Source organism: Salmo trutta, chromosome 16, assembly GCF_901001165.1.
Source record: "Salmo trutta chromosome 16, fSalTru1.1, whole genome shotgun sequence".
Lineage (NCBI taxonomy): Eukaryota > Metazoa > Chordata > Actinopteri > Salmoniformes > Salmonidae > Salmo > Salmo trutta.
Genome location: NC_042972.1, coordinates 56,225,416 through 56,246,350, shown reverse-complemented (window position 1 = coordinate 56,246,350; position 20,935 = coordinate 56,225,416). Strand labels below are relative to the sequence as shown.

At 44.0% G+C, this 20,935-nt stretch overlaps 1 protein-coding gene across 2 annotated transcripts in view; it reads left to right on the top strand.

Moving 5' to 3' along the window:
* The window catches only part of LOC115151075 (rho GTPase-activating protein 15), a 62,611-nt gene continuing 41,676 nt past the window's right edge, over positions 1 to 20,935 (top strand). For both annotated transcript variants that reach the window (XM_029695036.1, XM_029695035.1), the window contains exons 1-5: positions 1 to 356; positions 13,046 to 13,479; positions 15,702 to 15,888; positions 16,064 to 16,288; positions 19,279 to 19,442. In XM_029695036.1, the coding sequence (XP_029550896.1) occupies positions 13,186 to 13,479; positions 15,702 to 15,888; positions 16,064 to 16,288; positions 19,279 to 19,442 (870 nt within the window). In that variant the 5' untranslated portion in view covers positions 1 to 356; positions 13,046 to 13,185. The remainder of the gene's footprint in view (positions 357 to 13,045; positions 13,480 to 15,701; positions 15,889 to 16,063; positions 16,289 to 19,278; positions 19,443 to 20,935) is intronic.

Below are 20,935 nucleotides of genomic sequence, written 5' to 3'. Positions count from 1 at the left end.
TGTACTGTACCTAGACATATCGTTTTATCCGAACGAGAATTAATATGATAACCAACAGGTTTAATTACAGGTATTAATATTACAAATCTATAACAGTGCATACAGCGTGCACATTTTATACACATTGAAATAAGACCTCACCAATTTGTGAAGCTCCAATGGATTTCTGTTTTTTAAACTGCATCACATGATAGAGGATAACTTGATCAAGGCACAAATCGCACAAATCGCACACATCACTGGAGGCTGCGAGTGCGATAATTTCTGGACATCGTTCGCTCGCTACTGAATGGTCCGAATCATTTTTTTTTATTGCAAAAATAATTGATGACACTCGCCGCACCGACCTCCTAAAGGTGAGAAACGGTTTTCTTGTAAATGTTCTAGTATTTGGAGACCCATATATGGCAAGTAAAAAAATGAAAATAAATGTATAAAGTAATTTAGAAAATAATACTTTTAAATTATGTCAGTTATCTTAGTTTTTCTAAGTAATGTTGCTGTACTTTATTCTTACTTTACAGATATATGTTATTGTAGTGTTATAAATAGATCTAAACAATCATATTAATAAACTTCTTGGCTGCTTGCATGCACTTAAATGCAGTGACAATGAAGAGGCTTACATTAGCAAATAAACTGGGGTTTTGTATACTTAATGTAAAATCAGGTGAAGTATAGCCAGTTATATGCATTATGTATAATGGTGCAATATGTATGATCTCAAGCTGACGGGGTGTCTGGAGCCAGTGTAGGCTTGTGGGTGAAACCTCATCTTTGGCCCTTACATAGAGGCTCAACTCAAAGTTGCTCAGTTGTTGACATGTTACACATATACAGCAGAAGATGTTAATGCTGTCAAATTTGAGTGTTCATAATCCCCCTGCCTCGCAAACATATTACCATACAATAATGTAAAATGTTTCACCAAGTTCTCTTCTTATTTTTCACATCCTGTAGCGTATGGTTTACTTAGTTTCAGTCTCTAACAAAAGTCTCTTTTAAGACAGGATATCAAGCATAGCTTCACTGTGGTGTCCTTTGAGGTTGGGAGTGTGAGCTCAGCTTTGTGGTTTTAGATGCACTGAGATGATCGTCAAATTTCAGTTGTACTCTTCTATATTTCACCACTGCAGTAGAATAGCCTATTGTATTATTCTTCAAATCGTCCACTCAGTTTTCTTAGCTCAAATGGCAAAAAATGATTACGCAAATAATCTATAAAGGCTTTGAAGCAGTCTGAGAAGTGAGAAGCCTCTTTGTCTGTAGCCTAGTCTATTGCACATTTGCATGTTTCACTTACACTACTTTGACTAAGGTACAGCCAATAAAAAAGCATGTACAGGATCAAATTGACTGGGAACAGTTAGACGCATTGTGTTTTCATTTTGTTTGGTAATCTGTCTCAGTAGACCTAGGATTTACTTTCTCCGTGGCTATTTTGTAGCCTGCTCATAGGTAACTGTTACTGCACAGTTACTGCACCGTTTCAGACACACACACACACACACACACACACACACACACACACACACACACACACACACACACACACACACACACACACACACACACACACTGCTCATAGCTAACTGCACACACATACAGCCTTGAAAGATTATACTCCACCAAGTAGGGTTGCAACTTCTGCTGATTAAAAGCTGCTTGCCTTGCCCTGTGTATTAGTGAGAGACTAGTGAGAGTTCATGGCTTTGATTGCATGATCTCCCCTCTCTGTTGGTAGTCTCTCTCTCGTGACAGCCTTAACATTTTTTATTTGATTTATTTCACCTTTATTTAACCAGATAGGCCAGTTGAGAACAAGTTCTCATTTACAACTGTGACCTGGCCAAGATAAAGCAAAGCAGTGCGACAAAAACAACAACAAAGTGTTACACATGGGATAAACAAACATACAGTCAATAACAGAATAGAAAAATCTGTATACAGTGTGTGAAAATTAAGTAAGGCAAGGCAATAAATAGGCCAATAGTGGCAAAGTAATTACAATTTAGCAATTTACACTGGAGTGATATATGTGCAGATGAGGATGTGCAAGTAGAAATACTGGTGTGCAAAAGAGCAGAAAAACAAAAACAAATATGGGGATGAGGTGGGTAATTGGTTGGATGGGCTATTTACAGATGGGCTGTGTACAGCTGCAGCGATCGGTAAGCTGCTCTGACAGCTGACGCTTGAAGTTAGTGAGGGAGATATAAGTCTCCAACTTCAGTGATTATTGCAATTCATTCCAGTCATTGGCAGCAGAGAACTGGAAGGAAAGGCGGCCAAACGAGGTGTTGGCTTTGGGGATGACCAGTGAAATATACCTACTGGAGCGCGTGCTACGGGTGGGTGTTGCTATGGTGGCCAATGAGATGAGATAAGGCAGAGATTTACCTAGCAAAGACTTATAGATGACCTGGCGCCAGTGGGTTTGGCGACAAATATGTAGCGAGGACCAGCCAATGAGAGCATACAGGTCGCAGTGGTGGGTAGTATATGGGGCTTTGGTGACAAAACGGATGGCACTGTGATAGACTGCATCCAATTTGCTGAGTAGAGTGTTGGAGGCTATTTTGTAAATGACATCGCCGAAGTCAAGGATCGGTAGGATAGTCAGTTTTACGAGGGTATGTTTGGCAGCATGAGTGAAGGAGGCTTTGTTGCGAAATAGGAAGCCGATTCTAGATTTAACTTTGGATTGGAGAGTTCACAGTCTAGCCAGACAGCTAGGTATTTATAGTTGTCCACATATTCTAAGTCAGAACCGTCCAGAGTAGTGATGCTAGTCGGACAGGCGGGCGCGGGCAGCGATCGATTGAAGAGTATGCATTTCATTTTACTAGCATTTAAGAGCAGTTGGAGGCCACGGAAGGAGTGATGTATGGCGTTGAAGCTCGTTTGGAGGTTTGTTAACACAGTGTCCAAAGAAGGGCCAGAAGTATACAGAATGGTGTCGTCTGCGTAGAGGTGGATCAAAGAATCACCTGCAGCAAGAGCGACATCATTGATATATACAGAGAAAAGAGTCGGCCTGAGAATTGAACCCTGTGGCATCCCCATAGAGACTTCCAGAGGTCCAGACAACAGGCCCTCCGATTTGACACACTGAACTCTATCAGAGAAGTAGTTGGTGAACCAGGCGAGGCAGTCATTAGAGAAACCAAGGCTGTTGAGTCTGCCGATAAGAATACGGTGATTGACATTGTCGAAAGCATTGGCCAGGTCGATAAAGACGGCTGCACAGTACTGTCTTTTATCGATGGCGGTTATGATATCGTTTAGGACCTTGAGCATGGCTGAGGTGCACCTGTGACCAGCTCGGAAACCAGATTGCATAGCGGAGAAGGTACGGTGGGATTCGAAATGGTCAGTGATCTGTTGATTAACTTGGCTTTCGAAGACTTTAGAAAGGCAGGGCAGGATGGAAATAGGTCTGTAACAGTTTGGGTCTAGAGTGTCTCCCCCTTTGAAGAGGGGGATGACCACGGCCGCTTTTCAATCTTTAGGAATCTCAGGCGATATGAAAGAGAGGTTGAACAGACTAGTAATAGGGGTTGCAACAATGGCGCCGGATAATTTTAGAAAGAGAGGGTCCAGATTGTCTAGCTCAGCTGATATGTAGCGATCCAGATTTTGCAGCTCTTTCAGAACATCAGATGTCTGTATTTGGGTGAAGGAGAGGGGGGGGGGGCTTGGGCAAGTTGCTGCGGGGGGTGCAGAGCTGTAGCCAGGTGGAAAGCATGGCCAGCCGTAGAGAAATACTTATTGAAATTCTCGATTATCGTGGATTTGTCAGTGGTGACTGTTTCCTAGTCTCAGTGCAGTGGGCAGCTGGGAGGAGGTACTCTTATTCTCTATGGACTTTACAGTGTCCCAAAACAGTGTGCCTCCCTCCCATCCCTGGTGGATCAATGGTCTCTTTGCTTTTCATATTAAAATCAAGTAAGTGATATGATTCTGGGTGCCGAGATTACTCTGTTGATAACATGCTGTTTTGGGTTCATTGGTGAATCTCAGTCTTTAGCCTATTGAGAAGAGATTGTGCTGGATTGAGGGAGTGTCCTGTGGAGATAATTGTTGTGTGGCAGCCAGTGGTTTTCAGATTGTATTGAGTACAGGATTATTGTTTTGGGATTGGGATATTTGGGTAATCTGGAGAATTACTATGGTCACTGTCAGTGTGCGTGTGTGTGTGTGCGTGCGTGTGCGTATGTCTGCATGCATATGTCTGCATGCATAGGTGTGTGCGTGTGTTTTTAAGCTCAGTGCTATCAGTGTGATTGTCTGCAGCAGTGACCTTCTCTGGGGAGAGAGAAATCAGAAATCCCCGAAATGTCACTCCACTGATCTTCTTTTAAAGCTCACAGCCAAAACACAATTTCTTAGTGTAGTTGTATGTCGTCCATCCCTCACATGCTGTCCAAATCCCTCACACTGACTCTTTCATCTAACAGAAGGTTAGACCCTTTTACTGGTCTTACTGCAGTCCTACAGACAGACAGAGAGTGAGAGGGACGGGGAGAGAGAGAGGTAGAGGTAGAGGTGGAGTGAGATAATATCGTACAGACATCCATGTTTTGAAGTGTTTATACCATATACACTTTTCTAGGAACCTGTACTAAACACTTTAAATGATTGTGCTTATCTGTGTAGCCACTGTGTTTGAATCTGCATTACCCAGAGAGGTTTAATGCACTGCAATGGTCCCTGGCGGTATCGCACACTCTTTGAGTAATTCACTCTCTGTGATGTTACTATTGCAGAAAGTGGGTCTTTGACTTTGCTGATAGCTTGTGACAGCTCTGTGCCTCCCTCCCATCCCTGGTGGATCAATGGTCTCTGTGCTTTTCACCAGAAACATCAATGAATGAGCTGCAGGCTTCTGGGAGGGGCAGGGAGGCCTGTGGGAGTCAGACTGAGGCTCAGCCAATGATGTGTGTATCTATGGGCTCAGCCTCTCTAGTCTGCACCCAGATTGCTGGAGTCATAGGAAGATTATATGTGGTTGGAGAGCTGTTTGAGTTCAGAACCTTCTGGAAATTAAAGGTTGGTTCTAATTCTTCCCATTTCTTGAAAACTGCTATGTTTTTTCACCCCTGATGATTTGAAAAGTTAGATTTAAACAAAGAAATCCATTTGAAATGCAGGAAATAACAGTATGAGTTGCAGCCGGACTGGATTTGTGCTGAGAGTTGTTCTATTGTTGCATTGAAAGATATGGGTCTAATTACTCTTTTTTTATTTTTAGAAAATATATTTTTTAAATGCTTTCCCACCTTTTGATGTCACAACCAAACATACACATTAAAAGGCTGTAGAATGAATGTTCCTTAAAGACATGCTCCAGAACTTTGGCAACTCCCGCTTTGGGCTGGATGTGTAGATCATCGTTGCATAATTAGTGTCTTACCTCAATTAGCCATGAAATCCCTAGTTTGAAAGCAACTGTTTTTCTGGAGGCTGTGCTGGTCCATTTTCCCCCACATGGGGCAGCCCCCTAGAAATTCCAGTTCAACTAATGAGCTTTAGCCCCTCGCCATATGAATGATAGCTAGCAAATTGCATATCATGCGCCCACAGCAGAGCAATGACGTGGTGCACATATCTTGCTGAGATATACATCTGTCCAAATGAAAGATAGCAAGCCATATATTAGCTATGGGGATTATTTAATAATGTAACAGCACGGGCAGCGCCATTGAGGCTATCTCCATTTTTAAGTTGCATGCACTATGCTCTACCAACTGAGCTACAGAGAACCACAAAAAGTGTAGAGTATTAAGACACATAGCCAGCAGGGTGGCTCCAACCCTCCAAGAGCCCAAACATTGACATCTATTTGACCAAAACATAGATGTCTTTAATGTGCTATACTGTATTGCACTATACTGCAATGTACTGTACTCTACTTACTGTGCTCTACTGTACTCTACTGCTCTCTACTATACTGTAGCGTACTGTATCCGACTCTACTGTGCTGTACTTTACTGTGTTCTACTATAGTGTACTGTACGCTACTGTGCTCTAGTCTACTGTATTGTACTGTACTCGAGTTTACTCTATATGACTTTCTTACAATTGAAGAAAGGGCCAATGGAATCTTGATCTAGTGGCCTTGGTTTGGAGACTTAGATTGGAGTCAGTAAGGACATCTACTTTGTGCATGACACAAGTCGTTTTTCCATCAATTGTTTACAGACAGATTATTTCACTTATAATTCACTGTATCACAATTCCAGTGGGTCAGAAGTTTACATACACTAAGTTGACTGTGCCTTTAAACAGCTTGGAAAATTCCAGAAAATGATGTCATGGCTTTAGAAACTTCTGATAGGCTAATTGAAATCATTTGAGTCAATTGGAGGTGTACCTGTGGATGCATTTCAAGGGCTACCTTCAAACTCAGTGCCTCTTTGCTTGACATCATAGGGAAATCAAAAGAAATCAGCCAAGAACTCTGGTTCTGGTTCATCCTGAGGAGCAATTTCCAAACGCCTGAAGGTACCACGTTCATCTGTACAAACAATAGTACGCAAGGACCACGCAGCCGTCATACCGCTCAGGAAGGAGACGCGTTCTGTCTCCTGGAGATGTACGTACTTTGGTGTGAAAAGTTCAAAACAAACCCAGAACAACAGCAAAGGACCTTGTGAAGATGCTGGAGGAAACAGGTACAAAAGTATCTATATCCACAGTAAAACGAGTTCTATATCGATATAACCTGAAAGGTCGCTCAGCAAGGAAGAAGCCACTGCTCCAAATCCGCCATAAAAAAAGCCAGACTACGGTTTGCAACTGCACATAGGGACAAAGATCGTACTTTTTGGAGAAATGTCCTCTGGTCTGATGTAACAAAAATAGAACTGTTTGGCCATAATGACCATCGTTATGTCTGGAGGAAAAAGGGGGAGGCTTGCAAGCTGAAGAATACCATCCCAACTGTGAAGAATGGGGGTGCGAACATCATGTTGTGGGGGTGCTTTGCTGCAGGAGGGACTGGTGCACTTCACAAAATAGATGGCGTCACGAGGAAGGAAAATTATGTGGATATATTGAAGCAACATCTCAAGACATCAGTCAGGAAGTTAAAGCTTGATCTCAAATGGGTCTTCCAAATGGACAAAGTTGTGGCAAAATGGCTTAAGGACAACAAAGTCAAGGTATTGGAGTGGCCATCACAAAGCCCTGACCTCAATCCCATAGAAAATGTGTGGGCAGAACTGAAAAAGCGTGTGCGAGCAAGGAGGCCTATACAAACCTGACTCAGTTACACTGGCTCTGTCAGGAGGAATGGGCCAAAATTCATCCAACTTATTGTGGGAAGCTTGTGGAAGGCTTCCCGAAATGTTTGACCCAAGTTAAACAATTTAAAGGCAATGCTACCAATTACTAATTGAGTGTATGTAAACTTCTGACCCAATGGGAATGTGATGAAAGAAATAAAAGCTGAAATAAATCATTCTCTCTACTATTATTCTGACATTTCACATTCTTAAAATAAAGTGGTGATCCTAACTGACCTGCAATGTTTATACTAAAATGAGTTATCTCGATCTAGAGATCTCCATTTATCTCTATGATGGACACTTGACGCAGATAATCCTGTTATTTTTCCAAAATAATTATTTAGAGGCATAAGTAATTCAGTCAATCAACAAGTTTCAGATTCATACAATCCACATTGAACATTTTACAGAGAACAATACAGAGTATATCTATCTAAATTCAATGTAAAGGTTTTAAAAAATATGGTTAAAAATCATGTTTTTACTATTTTATTAATTTGGTATGCAAATACAATTTCAAAAATGAATCTGTTACAGAAGGTTAATCAAAATGATCACTACTATGCATGGTTCTCCCTTTACTGCAACATATACACTATGATTTAGTAGTCACAAATTTAATGGGGTTGTAAGAAATTCAGGTAAATATTTTAAATATGCAATAAAACAAAGTGTGTGAGTATGTCTACCTAACATACTGTATGTTGGAATGTGAACAAATGTGAATTTTTTTCCCAACCTCCAATTTGTACCTCTTCTGTAGAATGACCCATATAGGGGAGAGAATGCCATTTGGAACAAAACCTTACTATAATGCTAAGCTGCATGTCGCTAATGGTCCTAAAAAGAAAAGCCTGAACCTGATATGGCCTTCGCCCTGCTGGCGAATTTTAGTAAGCATTAGTTAGGATTTTAAATTATAACACATTGCATAAACCAACATAAGAATGCAGTATTGGCTTAGTAATAATATTAATCTGTTTTAAAACACAAGTTTCACTATGAATTCCAATATACATACATGCACTTTTAAACTCAATCAAGCTATTTCTGAAAGGTTTGGTGAGGTTTTCTGAAAGGTTTTTAGTAAATCAGACAGGTCATTTAGTCCTTATTGAGTAACAGCCACAGGTTGTGAATGGTTGCTACATAGATTTGCAATAATGCTGAGTGCTACGTGTTAACAAAATGTATTGAGCAAACCACACCGTGTCATGCATGCACGCACACACAAAATGTATTAAGTAGATCACCCTGTCTCTCTCTCTCTCTCTCTCTCTCTCTCTCTCTCTCTCTCTCTCTCTCTCTCTCTCTCTCTCACACACACACACACACACACACACACACTGAATTTTATTATTTCTGAGCATCCATCAGGCTTTCTCTGCCCTCCTTCATTTCATAAACAAAACAATAACAAATGTGCTGGGGCGAACAGTGGCGCTGTTTCCCCTAATGCGGATTCCAGCTTTAACCAAGCTGCATGCCAAGGTTAAATCTAGGCTTGGTTTTCTGTATCGTAATCACTCCTTCACCCCATCTGCCAAACTAACCTTGATTCAGATGACCATCCTACCCAACACTTTTAATCCCCGCCCCACAGGATGCTTTTTGCCACTTGCCAGGCATCATTGTAAATAAGAATTTGTTCTTATCTTAATTGCCTGGTAAAATAAATAAAATTACAATAATTATGCTCCTCTTCCTGCACCTCAATCTCTCTCTAATTCTGAAAGGCTAGTCTCCGACAGGGACCCATATTGACCCGAAATGGAATCCTATGCCCTGGTCAAAAATAGTACACTATTTAGGGATTAAAGTGACATTTTGGACGCATCACCTCCAGAGAGTGTTTCAGTGATTCAGTGTCTCTCTCTGGTCTGCTCATCAATGATTCACACAGCAGTGCGAGCTGAGAGTATGAAAAGCTGTTTTGGCCCTGGATGTAACAGCCCCATGCAGGGATATACCAGCTCAGTCAGTTAGGACAATCTTCACAGCTTATCTTCAAATAGGAGTGGTATTGCAGGGTTGAAGGGAGTGTTGATCACTGTTGATCATTTGAAGTGATGCAAATGTCATTCATATTTATATCAATAATGGTAATCGGATGTTCATCCAATGTGATTTGCAGTCAACAAACACGTGTTCGGTCAGTAAACAGTACAGTCCAAGCCGGATCCCTGATGTCGTGTGTCAGTCACACTTGTCTTCAAATAGTAGTGAGGGTCATTGCAGGGTGTAATGGCAGGGAGGGACAACTTTTGATCCTTTGACAATTATCAACTTAATATTTGTGTTTAAATTTAGTGTGGATTAACAAAAACAAGGACAATTTAATCTAGGCTAATCCATGATACCTGGCACATCAACAGCAGCTAGAGAGACAGACTAGCAATTTGGACTATGCCCTGTAGTTTGTGGAAAATGTGAAATTCCCAATTTTCTCGATTCCGCTTCTTCCTGACTCCTCTGAAAGGCTAGAACATAAAAATAGAATAAGAGAATGCACTGTGTCTCTGTGGGTCTATGGGTCAGGCATGATACCCAAGGACATATAACTCATACCCATAGAAACAGAATTCCATCTCGGACCCAATGACTCTAATGGAGTTTCCCTTTCTATTTCTATGCTCATAGCACAACCAGCACATCACGCAAATCTGATGTGACTTCTAAGTAGTGGCAGTGACAAATAACACTTCTTTCCCAAGTGTTCATTGTTGCGTGTTCTTTGTTCGAGTTGGAGTTGGAGTTAGAGTTGAGGAGTTTTAAGGCCTAGCTCTGTTGATTTGGCAGTTGGGTCTATTGACCATTCAGACAGCTCTGAGCTATAAGCACGGAACAATAATCAATGGCTGGATGATCAGTGAGGCGAATGGCCTAGGCTGTTTGCGACACGTGACAGGGGCCACACACACACACACACACTCAGGAAGGCATGCACGGAGGCAGAGGCCCACACACATATACTCTTCTGGCAAATTGGTCCTGAATGGGAGGGTAGCATTAGTCACTAGGGTTCACTGAGCTCATCCAAGATCCGTCAACCGGGATTAGGAGTGAGACTGTGTGTGTGTGTGTGCGTGCGTGCATGCCTTCATGCGTGCATTTGTGTGTGCCTTAGTGTGTGTGTCAGTTGGCAGTGCCACTAGCCTCGTTAACTCTCTATTGGGTAGTCCCCTAATCCTCCCTAAAGCAGAGCAGATGATGAGACTCTCTGCTGGGATAACGTGTGACTGACTAGTCCAGTGTGTCTTCATTGTTTTGGAAGGTTGACTGTTGACTGGCCAGCTGGGATGTTAGTACTGTGACAGATTGCATCATAGAACCCCCACCCCCTCCATCTTTACTGCTGACCAGCCAACCTCAAGACTGACCACAACACAGACATGGTGATTAGATCTACGTGTCTCTCATATACATGCATTTGTGCAGGCATGCATTCACAATATAATACACACACAAGAGTGCACGCAGTCTACAGTGTAACTGGATGTTGATATTTGTCTGAGCTGGACTTTGTTATTTCTCTATCTATCTTTCTCGTTCTCTCTTTCTCTCCCTCTCTCGCTCTCGTTCCCTCTCTCTCTCCTTTTTCTCTGAACCCCCCCCACCTCTCTCTCTCTCCACTGTTGTTGTTGTTGTTGCCAGGCCTGAGTCATGTGGGGCCCTCTCTAACTGGCACAGCCTGGCATGGGGGGTAGCTACCCCAGTTCTGAGAGTCCGTCTGCCAGCATATGTGTATCTCTCCCTCTCACTGTCTGTCTTTCTGTTTGGGTGTGGGGCTTTAGTCTCAGTTCTCAGAACCCAGAACCAAATCTCTTGTGGGTTGGCCAACTATATTTATATAAATAGTTTGTCACAAGATAGTAGTCTCAACCTGGCTCTCTCTCTCCATGCTCGTATTATTGGCCAACCTGTATTATTGGCCAACTCATTCTGGTATTGAGTGGAACAGACATAGCGATGGCCACCAGTGTCGAAAGACGCAGAGGGAAAAGAAAAAGAGGAGAAATATGACCTCACCATACACTTTGGATGTTGATGCTCTGAAAGTGGTTTCCTGTTTTTGTGCTTGCCCTGCTTCTGTTCTGTTTTGTATCTAACACTTATGTATGTATGTATATGTATGCATGTTTATGTATATATGTGTATATAAATAAATATATGTATTTACCCCCAAAATATATGTGGGATTGGAAATGATGCAGACAATTACATTGATGGAAGTGACAATCTATCCACAATATTAAAGCCCCACCCCAAAAAATAAGAAAATATTTAAGAAAATATAAAAAACACTTGTTGTTTCAAAATCCACTGCTAGAGCTTCTGATAGAAGTCTAGACATAGTCGATGGATGGATAGATAGATGGATAGATGGATAGAACGCTAAGATCCAGGCTCGGAACACATATGTGAGGGAATTGGGAATCCCATCAGCTTTGATGCTTTACCTGCTGTTTTGACTCTTGTCAGCTGGCGCACACTAAAACAGTACACAAACGCACACACAAACGTACGTAAGCAAACACACACACACAAATGTACGCAAGCAATCACACACACACACACACAAATGTACGCAAGCAATCACACACACACACACAAACATACGCAAGCATGCACAAACACACAGGCCTCACACAGCGCTTTTTTTTATTAAAGTGCTGCTGTGCTGTGGATTATGAGAGATAGAGATCTTTTTGAAACCTCCTTGAGTGCAATATTTACTGTGCGAGAGGGAGAGAGAAGATAGAGAGAGGAGGGAGAGAGGGAGGGTGAGAGACAGAGAGAAAAGGCCTCAGCCTCTCTGCCAGTCTGGTACTAAGACCTGCTGTGGGCTGCTCTCAGGATCTCAGTCTCAAATGGGTGTTCTGTTAGGTATGTTATGTAAGTGGGTCTGGTAAGGGCAGAGTTGTAAATGTGTGTATGTGTTGTTATGGTTGGTCGGTGGACAGTTTTAGCTCTCTGATGATGCCATGGATAAAAAGGATTTAGATACTGGTTGGTTGATCAGCACACTCTGGTTTCTTTCTCTCTCTCTAATTGCATGAGCCCCATTAAACAAATGAAGGATTGCAAATCAATGGCAATGCCCTCTTTTTAGAATACAGTTGCTTTGTAACATAATTACTACTTGCTGTTTATATTATGCGAGGAAATGGTGTGGATCCGTAACGTTTGTTTGCCGGTTAGTTCAGAGCTTTGTTGTGTATTAAGGCCTTGTATGGGGGTGGTAGGTAGCCTAGCGGTTAAAAGCATTGGCCAATAACCGAACGATCGCTGGTTTGAATCCCAGAGCAGACTAGGTGAAAAATCTTTCGATATGCCTTTGATCAACACACTTAACCATAATTTCTCATGTAAGTCGCTCTGGGGAAGAGCGCCTGCTAAATGACTAACATATAAATGTATTGAGATCTAAGCTTAATATAAGGGTCAGACATTGTGATACGCCTTCCCTGTTGCTCAGTTGGTAGAGCATGGTGTTTGCAACGCCAGCATGGTGTGTGCAACGCCCAGGGTTGTGGGTTCGATTCCCACGGGGGGCCAGTACAATATATTTTTTTTAAATGCATGAAATGAAAATGAAATGTATGCATTCACTACTGTAAGTTGCTCTGGATAAGAGCGTCTGCTAAATGACTAAAATGTAAATGTAAATATTAAATGGTGTTGATATGTGATGCTTGCCATATTTTGTCCATATTTACATTTAACCCAGTTCTGTTCTGTTTGTGTTTCAGAGCATGGCGCTGGCCTGGCAACAGTCACCGCCGTTACCCCGTGCCAGTGTCACCTGTGACCCCAAACTCGCCACCCTTCCCCTTGTCCCCAACACCCCCCACTGAGCCCCAGTCTAACCAGCCAGGAACACCCATCCACCATGCTGTCAGGCAGCTGGCGCCGTTCCCCAATAGCCTCACCCACCAAGCCCTCAGCCTCCACCAGAGGGAGTGTTACCAGTGTGAGCAGTGTGTCCAGCAGGGGGAGTCGTGCCAGTGTGAGCAGCAGTGTTAGCAGTGTGAGTGTGCCTACTGTGTATGGCGTTCCCAGTGGCACGGTGGTGTTGGAGGCTCAGTATGACTACCAGTACCGCGGGACAGATGGACGACAGGTCTGCATCCGAGAAGGGGAGCGGTTTATTCTGCTCAGGAAGACGAACACTGACTGGTGGCAGGTAAGGACGTCCTGTGTCGCTCGGTAGGTACGAGCATGGTGCTAGGAATCCAGCTGGGATCGCATACTATAAAATGTATTGGGAAAATCCTTACTTCCACTTAAGTCAAATTTAAACTTAGTCATGTATTGATGTCAATGGAAGCTACGTGAAAATTTGACTGAAATGAACGTTAGGATATGCCCCTAAATCGTTCTAGATAAGAGCATCTGCTAAATGGCATATATTCTGAACAAAAATATAAACACAACATGTAAAGTGTTGGTCCCATGTTTCATGAGCTGCAATAAAAGATCCCAGAAATTTTCCATACGCTCAAGAAGCTTGTTTCTCTCAAATTTTGTGCACAAATTTGTTTGCATCTCTGTCAGTGAGCATTTCTCCTTTGCCAAGATGACCCATACACCTGACAGGTGTGGCATATCAAGAAGCAGATTAAACAGCATGATCTTTACACAGGTGCACCTTGTGCTGGGAACAATAAAAGGCCACTCTAAAATGTGCCGTTTTGTCACACAACACAATACCACAGATGCCTCTAGTTTTGAATGTGCTTGCAATTGGCATGCTGACTGAAGGAATGTCCACCAGAGCTGTTGCCAGAGAATTTTATGTTAATTTCTCTACCATAAGCCGCCTCCAATGTAATTTTAGAGAATTTTGCAATACGCCCAACTGGCCTCACAACTGCAGACCATGTGTAACCACTCCAGCCCAGGACCTCCACATCCGGCTTCTCCGCCTGTGGGATCGTCTGAGACCAGCCACCCGGATAGCTGATGAAACTGTGGGTTTGCACAACCAAAGAATTTCTGCACAAACTGTCAGAAACCATCTCAGGGAAGCTCATCTGCAAGCTCGTTGTCTTCACCAGGATCTTGACCTGACAGCAGTTTGACGTCGTAACCAACTTCAATGGACAAATGCTCACCTTCGATGGCCACTGGCACGCTGGAGAAGTGTGCTCTTCATGGATGAATCCCGGTTTCAACTGAACCGGGCAGATGGTGTCATATGGGCAAGCGGTTTGCTGATGTCAACGTTGTGAACAGAGTGCCCCATGGTGGCGGTGGGGTTATGGTATGGGCAGGCGTAAAGCAAATCAAAGTTTATTTGTCACGTGCGCCGAATACAACAGGTGTAGACCTTACAGTGAAATGCTTACTTACAGGCTCTAACCAATAGTGCAAAAAAGGTATTAGGTGAACAGTAGGTAAGTAAAGAAATAAAACAACAGTAAAAAGAGGCTATACACAGTAGCGAGGCTATAAAAGTAGCGAGGCTACATACAGACACCTGCATTGGTATTGCTATCATTTTATTATACGGATTTAAATTGAAAATAAGTGATACAAAATTGTATCACATTACATTTTTTGTCATCTTTGAATATGTTTTAGTAGCAGCGGTGTATAAAACAATGTGGGGTCAATGTAAATAATCCAGTGGCCATTTGATTAAAAAATAAACTCAAAAGGCTTAGTCCTAGTTGAGGTAGTACTGATTGAGGTAGTATGTACATGTAGATATGGTTAAAGTGACTATGCATATATGATGAACAAAGAGTAGCAGTAGCGTAAAAGAGGGGTTGGGGGTGTTACGGACAACGAACACAATTGCATTTTATCGATGGCAATTTGAATGCACAGAGATATCGTGACGAGATCCCGAGGCCCATTGTCGTGCCATTCATCCGCCGCCATCACCTCATGTTTCAGCATGATAATGCACTGCCCCATGTCGCAAGGATCTGTACACAATTTTACGAAGCGGAAAATGTCTCAGTTCTTCCATGGCCTGCATACTCACCAGACATGTCACCCATTGAGCATGTTTGGGATGCTCTGGATCTATGTGTACGACAGCGTGTTCCAGTTCCCGCCAATATCCAGTAACTTCACACAGTCATTGAAAAGGAGTGGGACAACATTCCACAGGCCACAATCAACAGCCTGATCAACACTATGCGAAGGAGATGTGTCATGCTGCTTGAGGCAAATGGCGGTCACACCAGACACTGACTGGTTTTCTGATCCACGCCACTACCTTTTTAAAGGTGTCTGTGACTAATAGTCGCATATCTGTGAAATCCATAGATTAGGGCATAATTTCTTTATTTCAATTGACTGATTTCCTTATATGAACTGTAACTCAGTAAAATCTTTGAAATTGTTGCATTTTGCATTTATATTTTTGTTCAGTGTATGTATTTTTATTACCAGGTTCGGAGGATTGGGGCAGCCACTAAAGCCAAACCCCTGTATGTCCCGGCTACGTATGTGGTGGAGGTGCCCATCACTCCTCTGTCGTCAGTACGACAACATGTCAACAACAATATGTCAAACCACGGCAACATGAGACTCCTGACCCGGTCATCTCTCTCTCCCTGCTCTAACAACCAGTACTCAGGTACGGGGGTGTGGGGTGAGTGCGGGGAGGGGGTGGAATGGGGTGGGGTTGTGTGTTTTGTGTGTCATACGGTCAATTAATCTCCATGGTCCCTTAGCTAATACAAACATGTAATAAACACACACATCGATCTTATTTCGTTCACTCTTCTCCCTCTCCTCTCCTTCCACAACAGTGCCCAAAACCTTCTGTCGTTCCATGGAGGACATCAACTCTCACAGTGCCTTCAGAGGAGTCAACTGTCACAGCCCTACCCCAGGTCTGGGAGGAGGAGGGGGCCACTTCCCAACCATGCCCCTCGCTGCGCTCCCCTCCAACACCGCTACCTATTCCACCGGACAACTGATGGTCCCTGCGGGCCCCCAGACCCCCATGGGCCACTCGGCCCCCATCCCCCGAAGTAAGATTTTTCTTGATAATTAAAGTACATACAAGGCTGGCTTTGACTTCATGGTCAAAATGCTTCAGCTTTTTAATAAATAATAGCACAATTAATTGGAATAAATTGTTGTGGCCTTTTATGGGTGGCGCTATCGCCTTTTCTTTTTTGGACTACATAGAAGGCTGCTCCAGCCGGAGACAACAACACATACGTTGCATTCGGAAAGTATTCAGACCCCTTGACTTTTTCCACGTTTTGTTATGTTACAGCTTTATTCTAAAATGGTTCAATTGTTTTCCCCCTCATCAATCTATACACAATAACCCATAATGACAAAGCAAAAACAGATTTTTCGAGATTTTGGCAAATGTATTAAAAATACAAAACTGAAATATCACATTTCCATAATGTGATATGTCACGAGAATCGGATGGGAGCACAGGGCTTCCTTCAGGTGCCTGAATGCCGCTTCGGCCTCATCCGGACACTTCACTGTTTTTGGGAGGTGGGCCCTGGTCAGATCGGTAAGGGGGGAGGCTATAGCCGCAAAGTTGGGGATTAAAACTAGCACCTGTAGATCTTGGCTTGGGCACGCTGGGCCTTCTCCATATGTTCCCTTACCACTGGCCATATGGCTGTCATCCGCTCCCTCATCCTTTTTACATGTTACACTATGATGCGTAAGGGGGTCGGCTGGGCTTTCCACACCTCCTTGGTGAGATCCAGTAGGTCGCGTGGTCTCCTCCCGTAGAGGAGTTCAAAAGGGGAAAACCCAGTGGAGGCTTGGGGCACTTCTCGGATTGAGAACATTAGGTGGGGTAGTGTCTGGTCCCAGTTTTTCCCGTCCCACTCAATGACCTTCCGCAGCATTTGCTTGAGTGTCTTACTGAACCGTTCGACGAGCCCATCCGTCTACAGGTGAAAGACGGAAGTCTGGATCTGCTTTATCTGTAGGAGAGCACACAACGCGTTCATTAGTCGGGACATGAACTTGGTACCTTGGTCGGTCAGGATCTCATTTGGGATGTGCACCCGGCTGAAGAGGTGGAACAGCTCCCAGGCGATTCCCTTGGAGACTGCCGCCGATAGGGGAATGGCCTCGGGATATCGGGTGGCCGTTTTTACCAGGGGGCCCACTATGTCCACGGCGATGCGTTCAAACGGCACTCCGACGATTGGTAGGGGAACCAGCGGGTTCCGGAAGTGTACTTTTTGCCCTGGTTCACTGCTATCACTTGGGCTGTGGCGGCTTTCAAGTTCAGATCCTCCCACTGGGTGGTCCCGAACTGTCCCCTCAGGGGGATCAGGGCAGGTGTCTCAGTGTTTCCCTCGAAATCGAGGAGGGGGAGCATGGGCCCCTTCTCAGGTTATTCACCAGGTAAGGTTGGTTCTGGCGCCCCGTTGGACCCCAACTCCGGGTCCGTAGACACGGGGTTGGCAACCGTTTACTTCCGGGCTGCTCAGGTGCCGGTCTGAACCCGCTCTCGTTGGTCTGGCAGCTTCTTTGTGGCGTCACGATGGTGGCCTGCCCGGTCGAATACCGCTTGGTGTCGACGTGGACACAGGAGATGGACATCTCCTCACCACGGTCGGTCGGATGGGCCAGCAGGCGGGCTTGTACGAGCGTTACCACACTCCAGTAATCCATCAGTGTAGGTGTTGTGACCGTCGACGTTCACCAGGACCATGGGTGCTGGTGGTTCACTGTGGGCCCAACAGGAGGTGACGTAGTTTATTGCGTAGCCCAGCTTGTCTCAGGGGCCCGCTGTTGGCATCGACTCCTCTTGACCTGGACAATTCCATGCGAGGTGACTCCACGGTGGTGGGGTCGTCCTTCTGTCCCCTCCGACGGGTCTCCCCCTGGTGGCTTGTTCACGGTACACCACAATAAGTATTCAGACCCTTTACTTAGTACTTTGTTGAAGCACCTTTGGCAGCGATTACAGCCTTGAGTCTTCTTGGGTATGACGCTACAAGCTTGGCATACCTATATTTGGGAAGTTTCTCCTATTCTTCTCTGCAGATCCTCTCAAGCTCTGTCAGGTTGGATGGGGAGTGTCACTGCACAGCTATTTTCAGGTCTCTCTAGAGATCGGGTTCAAGTCCGGGCTCTGGCTGGGCTACTCAAGGACATTCAGAGACTTCTCCCGAAGCCACCCCTGCGTTGTCTTGGCTTTGTGCTTAGGCTCGCTGTCCTGTTGGAAGGTGAATCTTGGAAGGATCTCTCTGTACTTTGCTCCGTTCATCTTTCCCTCGATCCTGACTAAACACCCAGTCACTGCCGCTAACAAACATCCCCACAGCATGGCGCTTGGCATTCAGGCCAAAAAGTTCAATCTTAATTTCATCAGACCAGAGAAATTTGTTTCTCATAGTCTGAGTCTTTAGGTGCCTTTTGGCAAACTCCAAGTGAGCTGTCTTGTGCCTTTTACTGAGGAGAGGCCTGATTGGTGGAGTGCTGCAGAGATGGTTGTCCTTTTGGAATCTGTGCCTCGAAAGCAATCCTATCTTGGAGCTCTACGGACAATTCCTTCGACCTCATGGCTTGTTTTTTGCTCTGACATGCTCTGTCAACTGTGAGACCTTATATAGACAAGTGTGTGCCTTTCCGATCACGTCCAATAAATTGAATTTACCACAGGTGGGCTCCAATCAAGTTTTAGAAACATCTCAAGGATGATCAATGGAAACAGGATCCACCTGAGCTAAATTTCGAGTCTCATAGCAAAGCGTCTGAAAACGTATGTAAATAAGGTATTTCTGTTTTTTATTTTTAATACATTTGCAAAAATGTCTAAAAACCTGTTTTCGCTTTGTCATTATGGGGTATTGTATGTAGATTGATAAAGAAATAAATACATTTAATCCATTTTAGAATAAGGCTGTAACGTAACAAAATGTGAAAGTCAAGGGGTTTTAATTCTTTCCAAATGCACCGTGCATGACATTAAAATGATTAAGGATAATACATAGAGCCTGAATACCTTTTTCCCACTTTGGTCCTTTAGGTAAGAGCTCCTGCAACCTGCCGAACCCTTATGAGGAGATCGAGGTGAGGGAAATGGGGCTCGAGATGGGGCTCAGTGGATGGAGCACGCCCATCGGTGGTGCTGCCAAGTCCCTCAGCCAGTGGGAAATGGCAGAGGCCGCCCGCAGACACAGCCATCTGCAGGTAAGACTGGGCCAAGTGGGCCAAGATACACACGGACACGACACACACAGACACACACAGAGAGAGGAAACACGCAGACAAGAGGCATAGGTTTAAGCTATGCTACTTCAGATAGCCTTGGTCAACACACCAAGACACACAGACAGGACAAGGACTAGACAACAGCTACTGTATGCTACTTCAGAAAGATACCCGGACAGAGAGACTAGAGCTATGCTACTTCAGATACAATGTACATCATTTGGGAAGTGAAGTTATAACTAGTCTCATTCCATACACCTATGTGCTGTTGCCAACTCTTCTATCGTTGTCATTCCATGTAAGGCTTAATGATGAGGCTATATAATAACAGCTATCCCTAATCTAGTCTCTCGTGATAGACTGTTTATACCATTGCATCGAGTAGCTGGCTATCGCACACGTGAGATTAGGTTCTGGGTGCCGACCGAAATAATCCTTCATCAGGTACTGATGATGGTTGTGGTAAAACAAACATGTTGATTTGTGATAACAAATCAACAATTTAGCTTTTTGTTAGAGCCAACATCCATTCATATGAAAACAAGAATCAGCCACTGCCAAGTTAGAGTCCAGACGGGATAGTTTTTGGATGGCATTCAAAAAGCCACTCCGTGAGTGAACATGATTGTTGTGATTTTATGAGAGTTGACATCTAGCCCTGTATTTTTCTTGTCTCTGGATGGGCCATCTCTCTTTCTTTCCTCTCTTACTTATTATCCCTCGATCCATCTCTGCGCCTCCTTCCTCCCTCTCTCTTCTCTCCCCCTCTCTCTCTCTCTCTCCCAAGGGCTTTTCTTCACTCTCTTTCTCTCTCTCTCGCTCTCCCTCTCTCTCTTTCTCTCTCTCTCTCTCTCTCTCGTGTCTCTAAGCTCAGTAAGCAGGATTAGAGCAACATCCATGTCACATGCTCCTATTTTCCCTCAAAACACACACACACACGTGGGAATGTTAATGTTGTCTTAATATAAGCCACAATAAAAGTCCTGCCATCTCCCAGAATGGCCCAGAAGAAGCTGGAAGCTTTTTGCAATAGCTGTCTACTAGCTCTGTGGCTCCACAAAAATGTAAATCTGCTGTGGTTCAAATGAGCCCTCCTGCCCCTAACTGAACACCTGCTACTGGCCATGCATGTCATACTGTACATGCACCACATGCACGAACACACACACACACACACACACACACACACACACACACACACACACACACACACACACACACACACACACACACACACACACACACACACACACACACACACACACACACACACACACACACACACACCCTTACAGAGGTACAAATGTACAAATGACCTCAACTAACTGACTCGTTACCGGTACCCCCTGTATATACAGTTGAAGTCGGAAGTTTACATATACTTAGGTTGGAGTCATCAAAACTAGTTTTTCAACAACTCCACAAATTTCTTGTTAACAAACTATAGTTTTGGCATGTCAGTTAGGACATCT